At 43.6% G+C, this 16,764-nt stretch overlaps 1 protein-coding gene across 3 annotated transcripts in view; it reads right to left on the reverse strand.

Moving 5' to 3' along the window:
* Nucleotides 1-2,765: 2,765 nt before the first annotated feature.
* The window catches only part of Thap4 (THAP domain containing 4), a 42,851-nt gene continuing 28,852 nt past the window's right edge, over nucleotides 2,766-16,764 (reverse strand). For all 3 annotated transcript variants that reach the window (XM_085696232.2, XM_085696229.2, XM_048441964.3), the window contains 3 exons: nucleotides 12,773-12,882; nucleotides 11,617-11,720; nucleotides 2,766-3,055 (listed from right to left, as the gene is read on the reverse strand). In XM_085696232.2, the coding sequence (XP_085552358.1) occupies nucleotides 2,936-3,055; nucleotides 11,617-11,720; nucleotides 12,773-12,882 (334 nt within the window). In that variant the 3' untranslated portion in view covers nucleotides 2,766-2,935. The remainder of the gene's footprint in view (nucleotides 3,056-11,616; nucleotides 11,721-12,772; nucleotides 12,883-16,764) is intronic.

Consider the following 16,764-nt stretch of genomic DNA (forward strand, 5'->3'; position numbering starts at 1 on the left):
GAACTTGGGTCCCCTGGAATAGTAGTAGCAAGGTGTTTTTAACCTCTGAGCCATCTGGTCTTCCACCTCATTGTCCACCCCCCCCCCCCGCCTTGTTTTTTGAGACAAGATCTCTCACTGAATCTGAAGCATGTCCATTTGGCTAGACTGAATGGCCAGCAAGCCCCAGGGCTCCTCCTGCTTTTACTTTCCCAGCACTGGGATTATGGGCTATTGTTAAAATTTCTTCACATAGGGAGACACAGGCAATCCCTTCTCCAAAGGCCCCCCAAGCAAATGTAGGCATGATTCTGACAAAATTTACTCCGGTGAACCAGTGACTTTCTTGGGCTTTCTTACGGCACACAGGTGAAGTTATTTTCAGGGTGTGGGTACTCCCTTGTCCCAGACTGTACCCAGAAAGTCTTTAGAGGAACTTTGGGTGACTGCCCAGGCAGCCAGCTGCTTTTGTAATTTCTCATACTTTTTGGAAGTTACTTGCTTGCACTTCCTGCTTATTCAGCTAATATTATTTCCACCTTGGGTCTCTGAGAAAGTTGAAAACTACGTAACTATAGTTTTCCTTGTTTACGAGACTCAGAAAGGAAATTCACTAAAGAAGTGTAAAGTGTGTAAGTTTGAAAAACATCAAAAGATAGTTTTAGGTGATAATGCAAGTTATGATAGAAAGTAAATTAGATACAAGACTTTGGACTCACCAAGATAGGATAGATAATGGAATATTTTCTCTGACTTTGTCGAATGCAAATGGACTAGACCACTGTTGATGTATTTATTGCCCATATATATTATATACTTATTGTACTTATTGTAAATAGTTTCCTCATATTAGTTATAACCTTTTTATATAAAACAAAAAGGGGAATATAGTGATATTTTGTTTATGATCTAACAAATGCTTGTTTGTATATAACAGGCTTGTATATAATAGGTGGCAGGGAATGGGTGGCTACTCAGGCGAAGGTTTCCCCACCCTCCCTATCCTTCCATGATGGGGAATACGCTCACCAAGCCCAGCTGGGATGCTCCTTGGCGAGCGGGCAAAGCTCGGCTGCCTCAAGACGGCAGCTGTTTGACTCAGAGGACAGTCACACACAGGAATATGCTGCCACACACGCTTTTTCATAGGTGCTGTTTGTGTGGCAAGAGCTTTGCCGATGGAGCCTCCTCCCCAGTCCCCCATCTATATTTGCCAATGTGTATGCCACAGGCTAATGTCGCCAGGTGTTTTCCTCAGCATTCTTACCACTGTGACAGAATAGCTGGAATTGTGCTAAGGTGACTTTGCTCAGGGTTTCAGGTGCCAGTCCATCACGGCCAGAAGGGTTTGGTGAAACAACTCCCATCACAACAACCAGGGAGAAGAGCAAAGGGCATACAGACGAGAGCCAGGATGAGGTAGAGGCCCTAAGGACACACCCTAACCCATTTCTTCCAGCTAGGCTCTCCCACCTACCACTCACCACTTCCTAATAATGCCACCATATGCATGATCCATCAAGTGATTAAGCCCTTGATTAGGTCAGAGTCCTCATGATCTACGGGTGTTTGGAGACTCTCTCAGACACACCCAAGGGTGTGCGTCCCTGATCCCTCAGGTGCTTCTCGGTGCAGTCAAGCTAACACTGCACTGCCACGAGGAGGTCACGGACTCTGCAATGTAACTTCACATGTTGTCTTGGGGAAAATAAGAGAAAATAAATGTAAAATGACCTCCTGGGGCTAGAGCTGGGGCTCAGCTGGTGAAGAGATTGTCTAGCGTCCGTGAAGCTCTGGGTTTGACCCTCAGCCCCGCACGAAATCAGGCTTTGTGACACACACTTCTAACACTTGGGGGGCAGAGGCAGGAGAATCAGGAGTTCAAGGTCATTCTTGGCTACATAAGTCACCTTGGGCTTTCATGAGACCTTGTTTCCAAAACAGACATTTTTGTTCACGAAAAGACATAGAAGTTGAGTAACCCACATGAAGAACCTGTGTATTTCTAGGCTTTGGTCTCTATTTCCACCCAGCTGAAAGATCCAGGGCTCCAGGACCTGAGAAGACTTGGGTCTGAGGCAGGCAGCCCTACCAGGTTTATAGATCAAAGACTCTTTTGGCCTCTAGGGTATAATTTGAGTCCCGGATGTCTGCCAAAGCAAGAGCAGCACCTGACTGAAACTGTTTGCCACTTTCTGCTGGGTGTCCACAGACACTGCAGGTACTCTACCCCAGAGCACAGACCCAGGGAGAGAGCACCAAGTACCAGCTTCATGGCCAGGGGGCTCAGGGGCCAACTCAGCCAGCTCTGGAGAGAACATTTGAGAAAATCCCAATCACAACAACCAGAAGTAACAGAACAGGGTAGTCAGGCTACTGAGCTTATGGTCACACACGCATGCACACACACAGAACTTCTGAGTAGAAGGCTGAGAGCCAGGGTAGGTTGCTGGGGTTAACTGTGGAAAGTCCTGGATTCCACCTCCAGTACTTGGGGGCGGTGGGGGGGGGGCGGAAGGAGGAAGGAAGAAAGGAAGAGAAATCTCTGTGGAAGAGGCTCAGAGGGCATTATAAGCACTATAGTCTTTGCCTAGCATGAGTTAGATCCTTAGCATTGCAAAAAGCAAAAACAAAACCTGTAAAAAGTAGGTAGGGAGGGAGGGGAGGAAAGAAGGAAAGGAAGCATGTGATCCTTTCTTAATATCTTAAACACTGGAAAACAAACTATCAGCAACAGATGAAAAATGTACAGTCTACACGGTGATAATATTCAAAATCCTCAGCCATAAAAATAAAGGCCTTTTATTTGGTTTTCTATGCCATTACAAGATCATCTGGACAACAGTTCTGTGAGAGCAGAGCCCGTGGCCACACCACGTCTGCGTAGGATGTCTACTGAACTGGGGGCTAGACGCAGGAGCCAGACTCCCCCCCAGGCTCTGGGAGCTGCTTCAGGTTATGGGGTCACCTTCTTGTAGGTAACATGAAGATGCTGAGTCATTGGCTGTGTAGTGGTTGCCATAGAGACCGTCTGTTCAAGTTTGCCTTCAGAATTCAGTCTGAATTTTCGAGTAATCTGAGTAGAGAACAAAACAAAGCACTTAAGTTTTATACGTTCAAATTATTCAATAAAAGCTGGGTGTGGTGGGGCAGGCCTATAATCCTAGCACTCAGCAGGCTGGGACAAGAGAACTATCTCAAATTCTAGGTCAGCCTGGTGACATGAGTTCCACACTAGCTTAGGTTTTGTTTCGATAAAAAAAAAAACAAAAACTGAACAAACACTGGAGTGTCCACCTGTGTCAGTCACTGGTCTCAGGCCTATGAGCAGGGAAATACCCCCAGTTGTTAAGATTCTGGGCATGAGCCACCATGGGACACACCAACCGCTTCCCCCAAGCAACTGGTAGATACTGGGTTGGTATGAGCTCAGCTTCCCAGCAGTGAGCTATTGTTGGGTCTGTTAATATTTGATGGTGTTCTGCTGGCTATAATCTCCCACTTCCATCTGAGCCATCTTAAACCATATCAAATGTGTTCTTGGAGGACCGGGGCAGCACTCGGGAACCACTGGTTACTATAGCATATGGCTCTTCCCGCAAGAGTATGGGTAGATCCTGAGTCATGTCCTCAGTCACAGTCCCCGTGTGTGGAAGGCTGTGGACACAGTGTGACCACAGGAGAAATGAGTGTCTAAACTCTAGGGGCGATCACTTCACTGCTCCAGGACCATGGGCTACCTCTGCCACACCTATTACTGGGACTCCCAATCCTTTTGCTGAAAAAAAAGACAAAATTGTCGGTCATTACTAGTTTAGTTAGAGGGACTGAAGACATGGTTCAGTGGCTAAGAGCTCTTACTGCTCTATCAGAGGACCAGACGTACACACAGACACACGGACAAATATATTTAAAAAGAGAAAAACAAATCAAAAGTCTATTTTGGGATTGAAGAACTATTTCAGTTGGTAGAGTGCTTGCTTTCATGTATGAAGCCTGACTTAGATCCCAGCACTAAATGAACTGGATGTGGTGGTGCACACCTGCAATCCCAACACCTGGAGGGAGAGGTAGGAGTATCATGAGTTCAAGGCTAGATTGGGATGCTTGAGACTCTGTCAAAAACAAAACAAACAAACAAAAAACAAAAAAACAAAAAAAGTTCTTTAAGGGTATCAGGAAGCACCAAGGATCCAAAGGAGGAGGGAGGTGGAGGTGGCTCCCAACTTAGACCTGCTGGCCTAGGGAGGATCGAAGGGCTTTCTTGGATTCCAAGTCTGTCTAGCTGAGAAAGTAACTTGGCTTCCACTGGACTCCCAGTCTCGCTCCGCATAAGAGCTGGGGCCAAGCCAAGCAGAAATAGACCAGTGAGTCCAGTCCAAGAACTGCTCTGTGATGAGGGGACCTAAAGCAAAGTCTCAAATTATCGCTTTAACTTCTTTTTTCCCCCTTGAGATAAGGTTTAGAGCCTGTTCTGGAAACTTGCTCTGTAGACCAGCCTGGTCTCGAACTCACAAAGATCTGCCTTTCTCTGCCTCCCAAGTGCTGGGATTAAAGGTGTGTGCCACCACCGCCTAGCACTCTTTAGCTTTTTATGCTAGAATTAAGGGAGGAGAAAAAAATCCAGGAGAAAAGGGCAAAAGAAAGTATGTAAACAAAAATACAAAGAGACTGCCTCCCAGCAAGACATTAGAGAAATTCAGCTCATTAAGTAGGACTGGAAAATGGAAAGGAAATGTCCTGGGGAGAGAAAAAGGAAGATGGGTGAATGCAGACGAGATACAATGGGAACTGAGACAAGATAGACAGACAGGAAACTAGATGGCTCAGGAAGGAAAGCGTTTTTTACCTCAGGGTCTGGTACACAGCCAACAGAATTAAAACTGAGGTGAACAAGCTGAGCACATGTCTGCCACTGAGGCTAAGGCAGGCAGATGCATGGCCAGCCTGGGCTACATGTAGACAGTTTGTTAGGCAAGGTGGGGAGTGGAGAGCAGCCAAGCACTAAGGGCAGATAAGCGTCACTTTCCGCAGGTGTCCTCAGTCCTGAAGTGTTTAGCCTACAGGTCCATTGTGCAGCTAAAACCTTCACCCTGCAAAGTCCTTTCCAAAGGACACTGAATGGAGTGGGAAGGACGGACACACAGACTTTACTACCCAGCTCTTAATAATGAATAGAAAATCCAGACAAAATTAGGAAATTGACGATTTTTGCAACATAATAACTCAAGTAGATCTAACAGATCACATACAGAGCTCCAACCAACAGCAGTTACACACACTCAAGTTTATGTGACACTCTATAGGACCAACATTAAGTTATGCCACAAACCAAGTCTTTTATTTTTCTTCTGGTTTTTCGAGACAGGGTTTCTTGTGTAACAGCCCTAGCTGTCTTAGAACTAGCTGGGCAGACCAGGCTGGCGTAGAATTCACTGAGATCTGCTTGCCTCTGCCTCCTGAGTGCTGGGATTAAAGGTGTAGACTACCACCGCCCAGCAAAATTATTTTTTATTTATGTGTATTGGTATTTTGCCTACATATACGTCTGTAAGAAGACATCAGATCCACTGGAACCTGAGTTACAAACAATTGTGAGCTGCCATGTGGGTGCTGGGACTTGAACCTGGGTATGGAAGAGCAGACAACGCTCTTAACCATTGAGCCGTCTCTCCAACCCTGGACTTTTGGTAAAAGTACCCACATACTTCATTGAGCTTTGAGTGGTGTTTTCAACCAATGAGGTTAAAGCACCGTGAAGGGGTGCTGGCAGAAACCTGATCACTATCTTACACCACACAAAGCAGAAACTCCAAATACCCAGACCTTAAAGTAAATCTGAGCCTAGATCCTCATGCCTGCAGGGTCATCTCTGCAGCTCTAGAATTGGGTCTGTCTGTCTCTCTCTCTCAGCATATATATATATATATATATATATATATATATATATATATATATATATATATATATATATATATATATATATATAACCTTGCTGCTGTCCTAGAACCTGCTCTTTAGACCAGGTTGGCACCAAACTCCGAGATCCGCCTGCCTCTGCCTCTGAGTGCTGGGATTAAAGGTGTGTGCCACCACCACCTGGCCTAGAATTGAACCTCAAAATTCAAAAACAAAACCCTAAACAAACAATAACAAAATCTATTAAGTCAAAGTAATCAAGACATTTTGGTACCAATTTGGGACCCATGTGAGGTTTACAGATCACTTTGAACTGAGACAGAGAAAGATCCTAAATAAAGGATGCTTAGGAAGCAGAGTTGGTACTGGGAGTGTCTTCAGAAGGGGACAGGGTAGGTGCATGTCACCTGGGAAAGAAGACTGTGCCCCACTGTACACAGTTCAGCCTCCATGGATCAATGACCCAAAGAAAATGCCTCATTTAAACAGCAAAACTTACAGAAAAAGAAATAGACCCCATGGCAGGATTTGGTGGCATATTCCCATAATCTTCTAGTTGGAGGCTGGAAGCCAGTAGGGTTACATGAGACTGGCTCAAAAACAAATAAGACTGAACTATCAGCTGTGCATGGTGGCGCAGGCCTTTTATTCCAGCACTTGGGAGGCACAGGCAGGTGGATCTCTGTGAGTCTGCGGCCAGCCTGGTCTACATAGTCAGTTCCAGGAGAGCAAGAGCTACATAGAGAAACCTTGTCTTAAAAAAAAAAAAAAAAAAAAAAAAAGTTGAATTATCAATCAAATAAACGTTACTCAGCCAAAGAGATCCCTGAATCAGTCACCTTCCCTGGACACTCAATCACCCTCCCACCGTGTTGATCTGGGGCTGCTTTCTGTGTCTAGAGCTCTACCCAGAACTTCAGCCAGCCCACCTGACACTGTTCCCTGAAATCCAACAGGCCCAAGACTCAAAACCAAGCATCATTTGGCTGATCCACTACCTCAGCCAAAAGAGACCTCAACACACACCCAACAAAGGTATGACCAGATATCCACACCAAGAAACACCACAAATAGAGCTCTAGATGCTTAGATCACATCCCCCAAACACAAACATTAACACCCAAGACAGTATGTCTCCTCCAGAAACCAGCTTCCTAGTGTAGTGTTTCCTAAGAAAAGCAATGGAGCTGAAGCACAAGAGAGGACTTCAAAACAGCGCCTGTGACATACTCATGAACCTTAAAAAGGAAATGCATAGGGGCTGGAGAGATGGTTTACTGCGTGAGAACTCTGTGTGCTCTTTCAGAGGACCCAGGTTCACTTCCCAGCCCTCACATGGCGGCTCACACCTGTTTGTAACTCAGTTTCATGGTTTCTGACACCCTCACACAGATATACATGTAAGCAAAACACCAATGAACATAAAATACATTTTAAAAGAGGATATGAATAAATATCTCAGTGAAGACCAGAAAAACACAAGCAACTAGTTGACTGAATTAATGAAAACAATTCAAGGCATGAAGATAGAATTTAACAAAGAAATAGAATCACTATAGAAAAACCAAACTTAATAAAACTCACAATGAAAAACTCAGGAAGCCAAACAAAAAGCTCAGATAAAAGCCTCACCAACAGATCAAACCATGTAGAGGACAGAATTTCACATCTGGAAGACAAGATAAAAGAAATGGATAGCTCAGTCAAAGAAAACATTAAATCTAAAAAATCAGGCATAAAACATTCAGAAAATCTAGGACACTATGAACCCTATAAACAATAGTTATAGAGGAAGGAAAAAACCTAGATCAAAGGCATAGAAAATAGTTTTAGCAAAATCATAAAAGAAAATTTCCCAAATCCATAGAAAGAGGAGCCTATCAAGGCACAAACGGCATACAGAACACCAGCTGATCAGGACCAGAAAAGATAGTCTCCACTACACAGAGTCAAACACTAAATGTACAGAATGAAAAGGGATATTAAGAACTGCAAGGGAAGCTGGGCACTGGAGGTGCACACCTTTAATCCCAACACTTAGGAGTATGAGGCAAGCAGATCTCTGAGTGTGAGGGCAGACTGGTCTACAGAGTGAGTTCCAGGACAGCCAGGTCTTCATGGAGAAACTCTGTCTCGAAAAACAATGACAACAATAACAACAAGCTGCGAGGGAAAAAGACAGATTCACATATAAATGCAGGCCCACTGACTTATCAGTGGAAGCTCGGAAAGCCAGAAGGACCTGGATGGGTGTTCTATAAACTCTCAAAGACCATAGATACAAACCCAGACTACTGTACCCAGCAAAACTATCAACCACAATAGAAGGAAAACATCCTATGATTAAAAAAAAAATTAAGATATTTCTGATCACCAATCCAGTTCTATAGAAAATAATAGGAGGAAAACTTAACTCTAAAAGTTAGATGAACTACACCCAATAGAACACAAGGAAAAAACAGTAACAGAACAGGAAACCCAAGTAAGTTCTGAAACAAAAACAAAACTAACAACAAAAACATAACAGGAACTAATAAGCACTACTAAAAGCTCTCAATTTTTTAGATTTATGTATTTTATTTTATGGAGTTTTGCCTGCATGTATGTCTGTGCATCATGTACATGACTGGTGTCCTTGAGTGACAGAAGTGGCCCTGGATCCTCTGGAACTGGGTAGTTATAGATGGCTGTGATCCACCATGAGTGCTGGGGACCAAACCATGCTCTATGCAAGAATGGCAAGCACTTTTAACCACTGAGCTGTATCTCCAGCACCAATAACTCTGTATCAATGATCTTAGTTCCCCAATAAAAAGACACGAACTAATAGACCGCATTAGAGAACAAAATCTATCTTTTTGTTGCCTCCAATAATCATAATCAATGATAGATATCACCTCAGGGTAAAGAAAACAGAAGTAAGACATAAGCAGGTATATATATATTTTAGTATCTGACAAAATAGATTTCAAACAAAACTAATCAGAAGAGATAGGGAAGGACAATACATATTCATTAAAAGAAAATCCACCAAAAAGATGTTACAATTGTAATCCCTTTGCACTAAACACAAGAACACCCAAGTTCATAAAAGAAGCATTACTACAGCTAAAATTACATACTAGTCCTCTCATAGTGATACTGATGTCAAAATCCTACACTCACCAATAGAGAGATCATAAAAACTAACCAGAAATATTGGAGCTAAATAACATCATAAATCAAACGGACCTTATAGATATTTACAGGATATTCTACCCAAACACTGAAAAATAAATTTCCTTCTCAGAAGTCCATGGAACTTTCTCTAAAATTAATCACATATTAGGACACAAAGCAAGTTTTAACAGATATAGGAAAATTGGAATAATATTCTGCATCCTATCTGACCACCATGGATAAAATCTGGGTATCAGCTACAAGTGGAGTACAGAAAGTACACAAATTTCATGAAGCTGAATGATGAAAAGTAGGGTGAAGACAGAAATCAAGAAGGAAATTAAACACTTTTTATATTGAACAAAAATAAAAATACAACACACCAAAATGAAGGCAGTTCAAAAAGGAAAGTTCATAGCATTAAGCACCTATATCAAAAAATTAGAGAGCTTATATTAATAACTTAACATACTTGAAAGCTCTAGAAAAACAAATAAAATCATGGCTGAAATAGAAACAAAAAATATAAAGATCAATGAAAAGAAGAGTTGATTCTTTGAAAAAAAATTCAGTGAGATCAATAAACCTTTAGTCAAATTAACCAAAAGAAAAAGAGAAGACTCAAATTAATAAAATTAGGAATAAAAAGGAAGACATTATAACAGACACTGGAGAAATGCAGGAAATCATTAAAAAAATACTTTAAAAAAATCTGCATTTCATCAAATTGGGAAACCTAAAAGAATGGAAAATTTTTGGACACATATGACCTACTAAAGATAAGTCAAGATGAAATAAACAATTTAAACAGATACATAACCCCTAGTGATATTTAAAAAAAAAAACCAATGAAAAGAACATAGTAGCCAGGACTGGCAGCAGGAGGATTTCTGTAAGTTTGAGGACAGCTTGGTGTACATAGCGAATTTAGGGATATGTAGAGAAATCCCGTCTCAAACAAAACAAAACAAAAAACCTGTAAGAAAAAAAAAGGTGTGGTAAAACAGATATATACGTTGATAATGAAATGGAAAAGAAGAGAGGACCCACACATAACTCCACATGCCTACAGAATTTTTATTTATTTATTTATTTATTTATTTATTTATTTATTTATTTATGGCTTTTTGAGACAAGGTATCACTATGTAGCCCTGGTTGTCCACAACTGTAGACCAGGCTGGCCTCGAACTCACAGATCACAGAAACTCTGCATCCCAAGTGCTAGAATGAAAGGTTTGAGCCACCATGCCCAGCCTGACTTTTGACAAAGAAACAAAAAACATACACTGGAGAAAAGACAGCATGTTTAACAAATCGTGCTAGTCAAAGTGGATAATGCAGACAGAAGAATGAAAATAGATCCAAGTTTATTTTCACAAAAGCCAACCCTAAATGGACTAAAGATTTAAACAGAAGACCAATACCTTCAGTGTGATAGAAAGAAAGGAGGAAATCTGCCTTAACTCATTGGCATAGGAAAGAACTTTCTGAACAGGATTCTGACAGCACAGGCATTAATAAGTGGAACCTCATGAAGCTCAAAAGCTTCATCAAGGAACAAATAACTAGCCAGAGAGTGGTAGCACACACCTTTAACCCCACACTCGGGATGCAGAGGCAGGTGGATCTCTGAGTTCAAGACCAGCTTAGTCTACAAGGAGAGTTCCAGGACAGCCAGGACTACACAGAGAAACCCTGCGAAAAACCAAGAGAATAAGCAGGTGGAAAGAAACAGACCATATGTTCATATGAGCATGGTCTAAGAGATATACAGCACCTTATCAACCATATGAAGACAAGTCACTCAGCACGCTAATATCAGAACATACTGCATCACACAGAAAGGCAAATGTGACAGATTAAAAGTCTAATGGAGAAAAGCAAAGCCACAAAAGCACAAGAAAAGGAGGTAGTATTTTTATTATTAATTATTATTATTTTGAAGTAGAAAATGAATTCCTAAGTAAGAGCTTGAGTCCAGATGTGATAAAAGAAACCCCCTGGGCAGATGGCATTATAAATTAAAGGCACCTCACTGGGGCCACACTAGCCACACAGGGAACAGACAACAGGTGACAGCCACAGCACAGAAAAAGCCTCCTAGAAACCAACAGTAGATTCACAAACTACATGGAATAAACAAGGTAATACAGACTCACAAGTTAGAGAGAAAACAAGAATGGAAGTAAGCAGGAACTAGTGACTGTCAGGCAACACTACCAGTTTCACTGTGAAGCAATTTACCAGGATCTCCCATTCAAAATGTACCTTACCCATTTGGGTCAGTAATTTAGGAGACATTTGTCCAATAGATCTGGATAGATCTAAAAAAGTATAAAGCACAAACATAAAGGGATATTTGTGATGGAAAACAACACACCTGAAAGGTGCAGGGATCAGGTATTACAGCAGGGATCATTCACCCCGTGGGAGGGTGTGGAATGAAAACAGTAAGACCTGGAGACAGCAGTACGGAACTCTGAAGTTTGTAGGATGGTGTGGTACCACTGCCAAGTGCAAACAGTCTGGGAACAACTGAGAGGGAGGATGGGCTCACCTGCTCCACATGGGGCTCCTTGGCAAAGGAGATCCTGGAGATGGAATGGGATGAGATACAGAGTTCGTGCCCGTTCACTTCACCCTCCTCAACTTCCACTATACCTGTAAGGGAGGAGCAGTTAGTGTGGTTCCAAGGCATCCCACCTTCAGAAGCACTGTGGACAGTCACGGGAAACCTTAACTTTGCTACCATCCAGGTACAGCATTTCTTCCCTCTCCTCTGAAGTTACTCTTGCAGGTACCAAAGAAGTGACTCAGAATCCCCCACCCCCTTGTGTGTGTGTGTCTGTTTACTCATCTGGGAGTCAGAGGATGACTTTGAGTGTTTTTCTCTGTGGCTTTCTTTCTTACTATTTTTTTGGAGATGCGTTCAGCGTCTCACCCTTTTGTTAGGCTGGCTGGTGGCTAGAAGGCCCTAGTGATCTGCCTGTCTCTGCACTCGCAATGCTGGCCTACAGGTATATAGCATTGTTATGTGGGTACTGGGGATTCGAACTCAGGTCCTCATGCATACACAGAAAGCACTTTGCCCACTAAGCTTTCTCCTCAGCCCCCATGCCTGTTTTTGAGATGGGGTCCGATTATGCTACTTAGGCTGGTCTGGAATTCTTGGAGTTAAGCTCCTCCTGCCTCACCCCTCTAAGTAATAGGGAGTACAGGGCAAACGCTCAATGGAGGGTCATCCTCTGCAGAGGTGCCTGAACCCCAGTCCTCCTACCTGCATTTCTCAACAGGAGCAGTACTACCCTATGCTGAAGAAGGAGCCACAGACGACGGCCCTCTGGCTTTTGCATATTCCCGTGTCTGACAGAGCCTGGTGCCAGCATCACTCCAAGTTAGGTAATCCTGAACAGGAGTGAGACTGGACATGGTCAAAGTCACACAGGCTGTCAAGTGAGTTCTAAGACATCTGTTTGTTAGACTTCCAGACAAAGACCACGTGGCCAGCTGGCCTGTTCCTGCCAGGATCTATTCTTTGGGCATATATTATGCTGGGACAGGCAAAATACCAAAACTAAGACTGAGCGAGGAGGAAGGCTGAGGTCTTTGGAGAACTGGTATCTTCACCGTCCCGACTACATAACCATGAGCAGAAACACACTTCAAAGCCACCTGAGACGATTGCTGTACACTGGCCAGCAGGGGCACCATACCTGTGTTCTGGGCACTGACAAAGGCCACCTTGTTGGTGTCAGGCTTGAGGCGGATGAAGCCACACTCTCTGTGCATTGGTTTGTGTGTGTCTGGATGGAAGGAGTTGAACCTGGAAGGGAAATCAGAGATGTGAAGCAGACACAGCACCTCAAATGGCTGCCTCACAAAACTTGCTGTTGCAAGGCTTCTCTGGGCGTGACATGACCATCCCATGACACCTTAGAGATCACCTCAGCCTTGTAGTCATGGCAATGGAAGAAGTAAAACAGTGACAGCTAGGTCTATGAAAATGGTGAAGGGGCTTTTTGCTTCTTCAGACAGGGTCTCACTGTATATCCCTGGCTGGTCTGTAACTCACAGCCTACCTCTGTCTCTCAAGTACTGGGATCAAAGACATGTGTATCGCCACACCCAGCTAATAATAGTCTTAACACTCCTAGCAGAAGGGGAGAGCCATAGGAGCTTTCCTAGGAATTCTAGCCGCCATTCTCTTCTGCCTCACCTCTGAGCCGTAAGTTAATTTGGGAATTGCTGGAGAGACTGATTAACTGAAAAGGTCCACCCCTGTAGAGGTCATCATCTATGAAAAGATAGGACGTTGTAGAGATATAACTACTTGAGAGTCACCTACAGTTTTGTAAGTAACCCCAATAATCTCATTGGTCTGAGAACCAGCTTTAGTCTACAGTTGGTGAATAGACATTTGTTCATGTCTCCTTGGGAAGAGTTCATGCAGCAAACTGGTGTCCTAATGTGGGGCAGCAGATCCATGATGAATTTGGGAAGAGCAACTGTACAGCCTTTGCTTTGTGCAGCAAATACAACTGAGACCAAACTGTCTCAGGACACAGTATCAGTGACTTCTTTCCCACGTGTATGAGGTATGTGTCTTTCTGCTCTGGCAGCAGTCAGGGGACCTTGCTCTGGGTAGTAAGACACATAACTAACACTGAGACATCTGGGGGTGGTGGGAGGCATTCCTCAGGATGGCTTTCCTGCTCCATGTTGATCTTGATGAGGGAGGTCCCACCTGAAAACAGCTGAAGGACTAGAGAGGAGCAGTCCTGGAGAGTAGTGCATATGGGACAAGGGTCCAGCAGGCTGCGATGGCAGCTGTGTGACTGCTACTGCATATAGTAAGACATGTGACCACAATCAGGACAGCTGCCCAGCAAGACCTTGCTTGTGTCAAGTAAGAATTACGATGGGAAGGGCCATACGGCCATTATTTTCCATGTTAGTCCTGATTCAGCAGGTAAACCAGATACCAGATACGAAGATGAGTTAAAGAGTTGCTGGCTCACCACTTCTTGTTGCTGGGGGGGGGAACAGAAAGAGCACACATTAGATCTGTGTTAAAGAGCCCCTCCTGGGAGTGATTAAAGACCTTGAATCCCATGGAAGAGCCAGCTGGTGAAGCGGGAAAAGATAAGGTAAAAATGACAGAAGTTACAGCTCAGCCCAGCTTTCTCATCTACGGGAAGGGAAAGTCTGTAGCTCAGCAGGTGGACTGGATGCACAGAAAATCAAGAGTCAGGGGAAGACTTGGAACAGTCTGAGTTGGAAGGGACTTCTAAGAAGGAAGTGAAAGGGGTCTGGAGAGATGGCTCAGAGGTTAAGAGCACTGGCCTGCTCCTCCAGAGGTTCTGAGTTCAATTCCCAGCCACCACAAGGTGGCTCACAATCATCTATGATGAGATCTGGTGCCCTCTTCTGGCCTGCGGGCATACATGCAGACAGAACACTGTATAATAAATAAATCTTAAAAAAAAAATAAAAAAAAGGAAGTGAGAGAACTCACAATCTGGTGTGGCTTTTAAACCTGTGTAAGAAGAGTCTAACTGATCAAAATAACCCATCCCTTCTTGGAACAAGGCTGAATAACCTGAGACAACAGGAAGGAAATCAGTTCCTGGTGGACTGGCTCATATGTCATTAGGACACTTAATTATCAACAGCGGAGGGCCCCATGAATCAGAGAGGAGGGACAGAAGCCACTGAGGAAAGGTAGAGAGAGGTGGTGTAAGGAGCCAAGTCCACTGAGCAGGAAGGGACCATTTTTTTTTTCTATTTAAATGAGAAGGTGACTCAGCAGGGACTCTGGGAATGGGACCGGAGCTTTAGTTGCTTAGCTGAGCCCCTTGCTGGGTGTTATCTTTACAAGGTAGATTTTGCTGAATCTGGGTGACTTAAAATGGCATGTAAATTGGGCCCTTAATGTGTTGCAGCAATCAAGAGGAAATGAAGGTAGGATAAAACAGATAAGGGAGTTTGTCCTGTCATCTGAAGGCACATGACAAGATTTGTGTCAAACTGAAATTCCTCAGGAAAAAAAAAATGGCAGAAAGACAAATGCTACTCTAGTGAGCATCACAGAAAACATCAACAACAAAACAGTGCAGATGAAAAATATCAAGTTTGTCGATGATTTCCTACTCCTGTCCCAAGTAAGCTGTGTACATTCCTCTCCTGCAAGAAGTCAGGTTAGACCATTCTAACTTTGGAAGCTATTCACCCGGGCTGGAATTTTCACCGCAGCTTATGCAGTTGAGGGAGAGGCAATGGCAGTGGTTACTTTCATAGAGCCTGGAGTCTGGCTGGCAGACCCAGGGAGTCAACTCAAGGGTTAGGCGTGAGAATGTGAGAATAGCTCTTCTCCCCATTGGCTCTGGCCTGTGCTGAACACAAGCTAGCCCATCAGGAGAGGAGAAATGCTTATCAGCACCATGGCAACAGTGCCCAAGGATAAAGAGGCAAAATAGTTCAAAGGGAATAACTGGGCCATAGATAACTACATAAAGTAATATCTTCTCTATGCCGTTATATCCTGTGTGCTTGCTTGAGGATACAACTGAGACAAGTGATGGAACTGCTCTCATGCTGTGTTGGACCTCACGAACACGGATCTTTAGTATCCTCTTTTAGTTGCTCACCCCTGAGATCAACTAAAACTTGTTTGGAATGGATAGTGGTGCCTACAAAAGGGTCTCATTACATAGGTGTAACGCTATAGAAACAGCAGTGAAGAGTCTAAAGAGCAGATCCTGCATGGACGGAGAAAACATGCCAAAAGCTACGAGGCTGACAACTAAAAATCTCAGGGCCAGGGTAGGTTACTCCCCTAGAAGTTGTTTGTTAGGAAGAACCCCAAATCATAAAGAGTACTGCCATCACTGCTGGTTCTAAGTCAGAACTAGATGGCTGGATCTCCCTGATGATCACAGCTTTGGCTGTGGAACATGGACAAATGAAGCAAAGCTCCTATGCTCATGGCTTTGCTGCTGGGGAGAACAGCCAGGAACAGTCCTACTGTATACCTGAGAGCCACACTATCAGACTGCCAGGCAGGTTGTGCCCACTGGCACAATAGTAGCAGCAACTACTATGAGTGCAGCCAGCAACTTTTCAAATGTATTTAAGGCTTGCCCCACAAAAGAGAATTCACATCTGGTATGTAAGTCAGGACAAAACTCACGGCTGGGAAGGCTGAGAAGGCTGGGGGCGGATTTCATTTTTGTTGAATGGATGTGTATAACTATCAAATGACCTAAATATTTGTGCTCATGCCCACAGTCTATTACTACTATTGGCCTTGGTTGTGGAAAGACTTCTTACAGTGGTGGTGGTGGTAAGGTGTAAAGATTCATGGTTAAACCGTTGAAAATAATAATGCCCATCTAAGTGACATAGTGATCAAATGCTTTAAAAAGGAGAAAAGGGGCTCATACACACATCACCTTTCCAAGGCTAAAGAAATGTTGCAGAAGAGGAAGCAAAAAAAAATGTTAAGACCCGGAGGATAGGAGTCTGATGTGCTACGCTTTTCTCTCAGGCTTTACATGGTTTCCTTGTTCTAGAAACCATGGCAACAAAATACCCAGAACAATATGGTGATGGCTAAATCTGTGGTAATAGAGCTGTCAGGGCTCTTTAGCACAGGACTTTTGCCTGGGATTCCACACATTACTGCCTCCTGTCCACCCGACAGGTG

This window comes from Myodes glareolus, chromosome 1 (genome assembly GCF_982192425.1).
Source record: "Myodes glareolus chromosome 1, mMyoGla1.1, whole genome shotgun sequence".
Classification (NCBI taxonomy): domain Eukaryota; kingdom Metazoa; phylum Chordata; class Mammalia; order Rodentia; family Cricetidae; genus Myodes; species Myodes glareolus.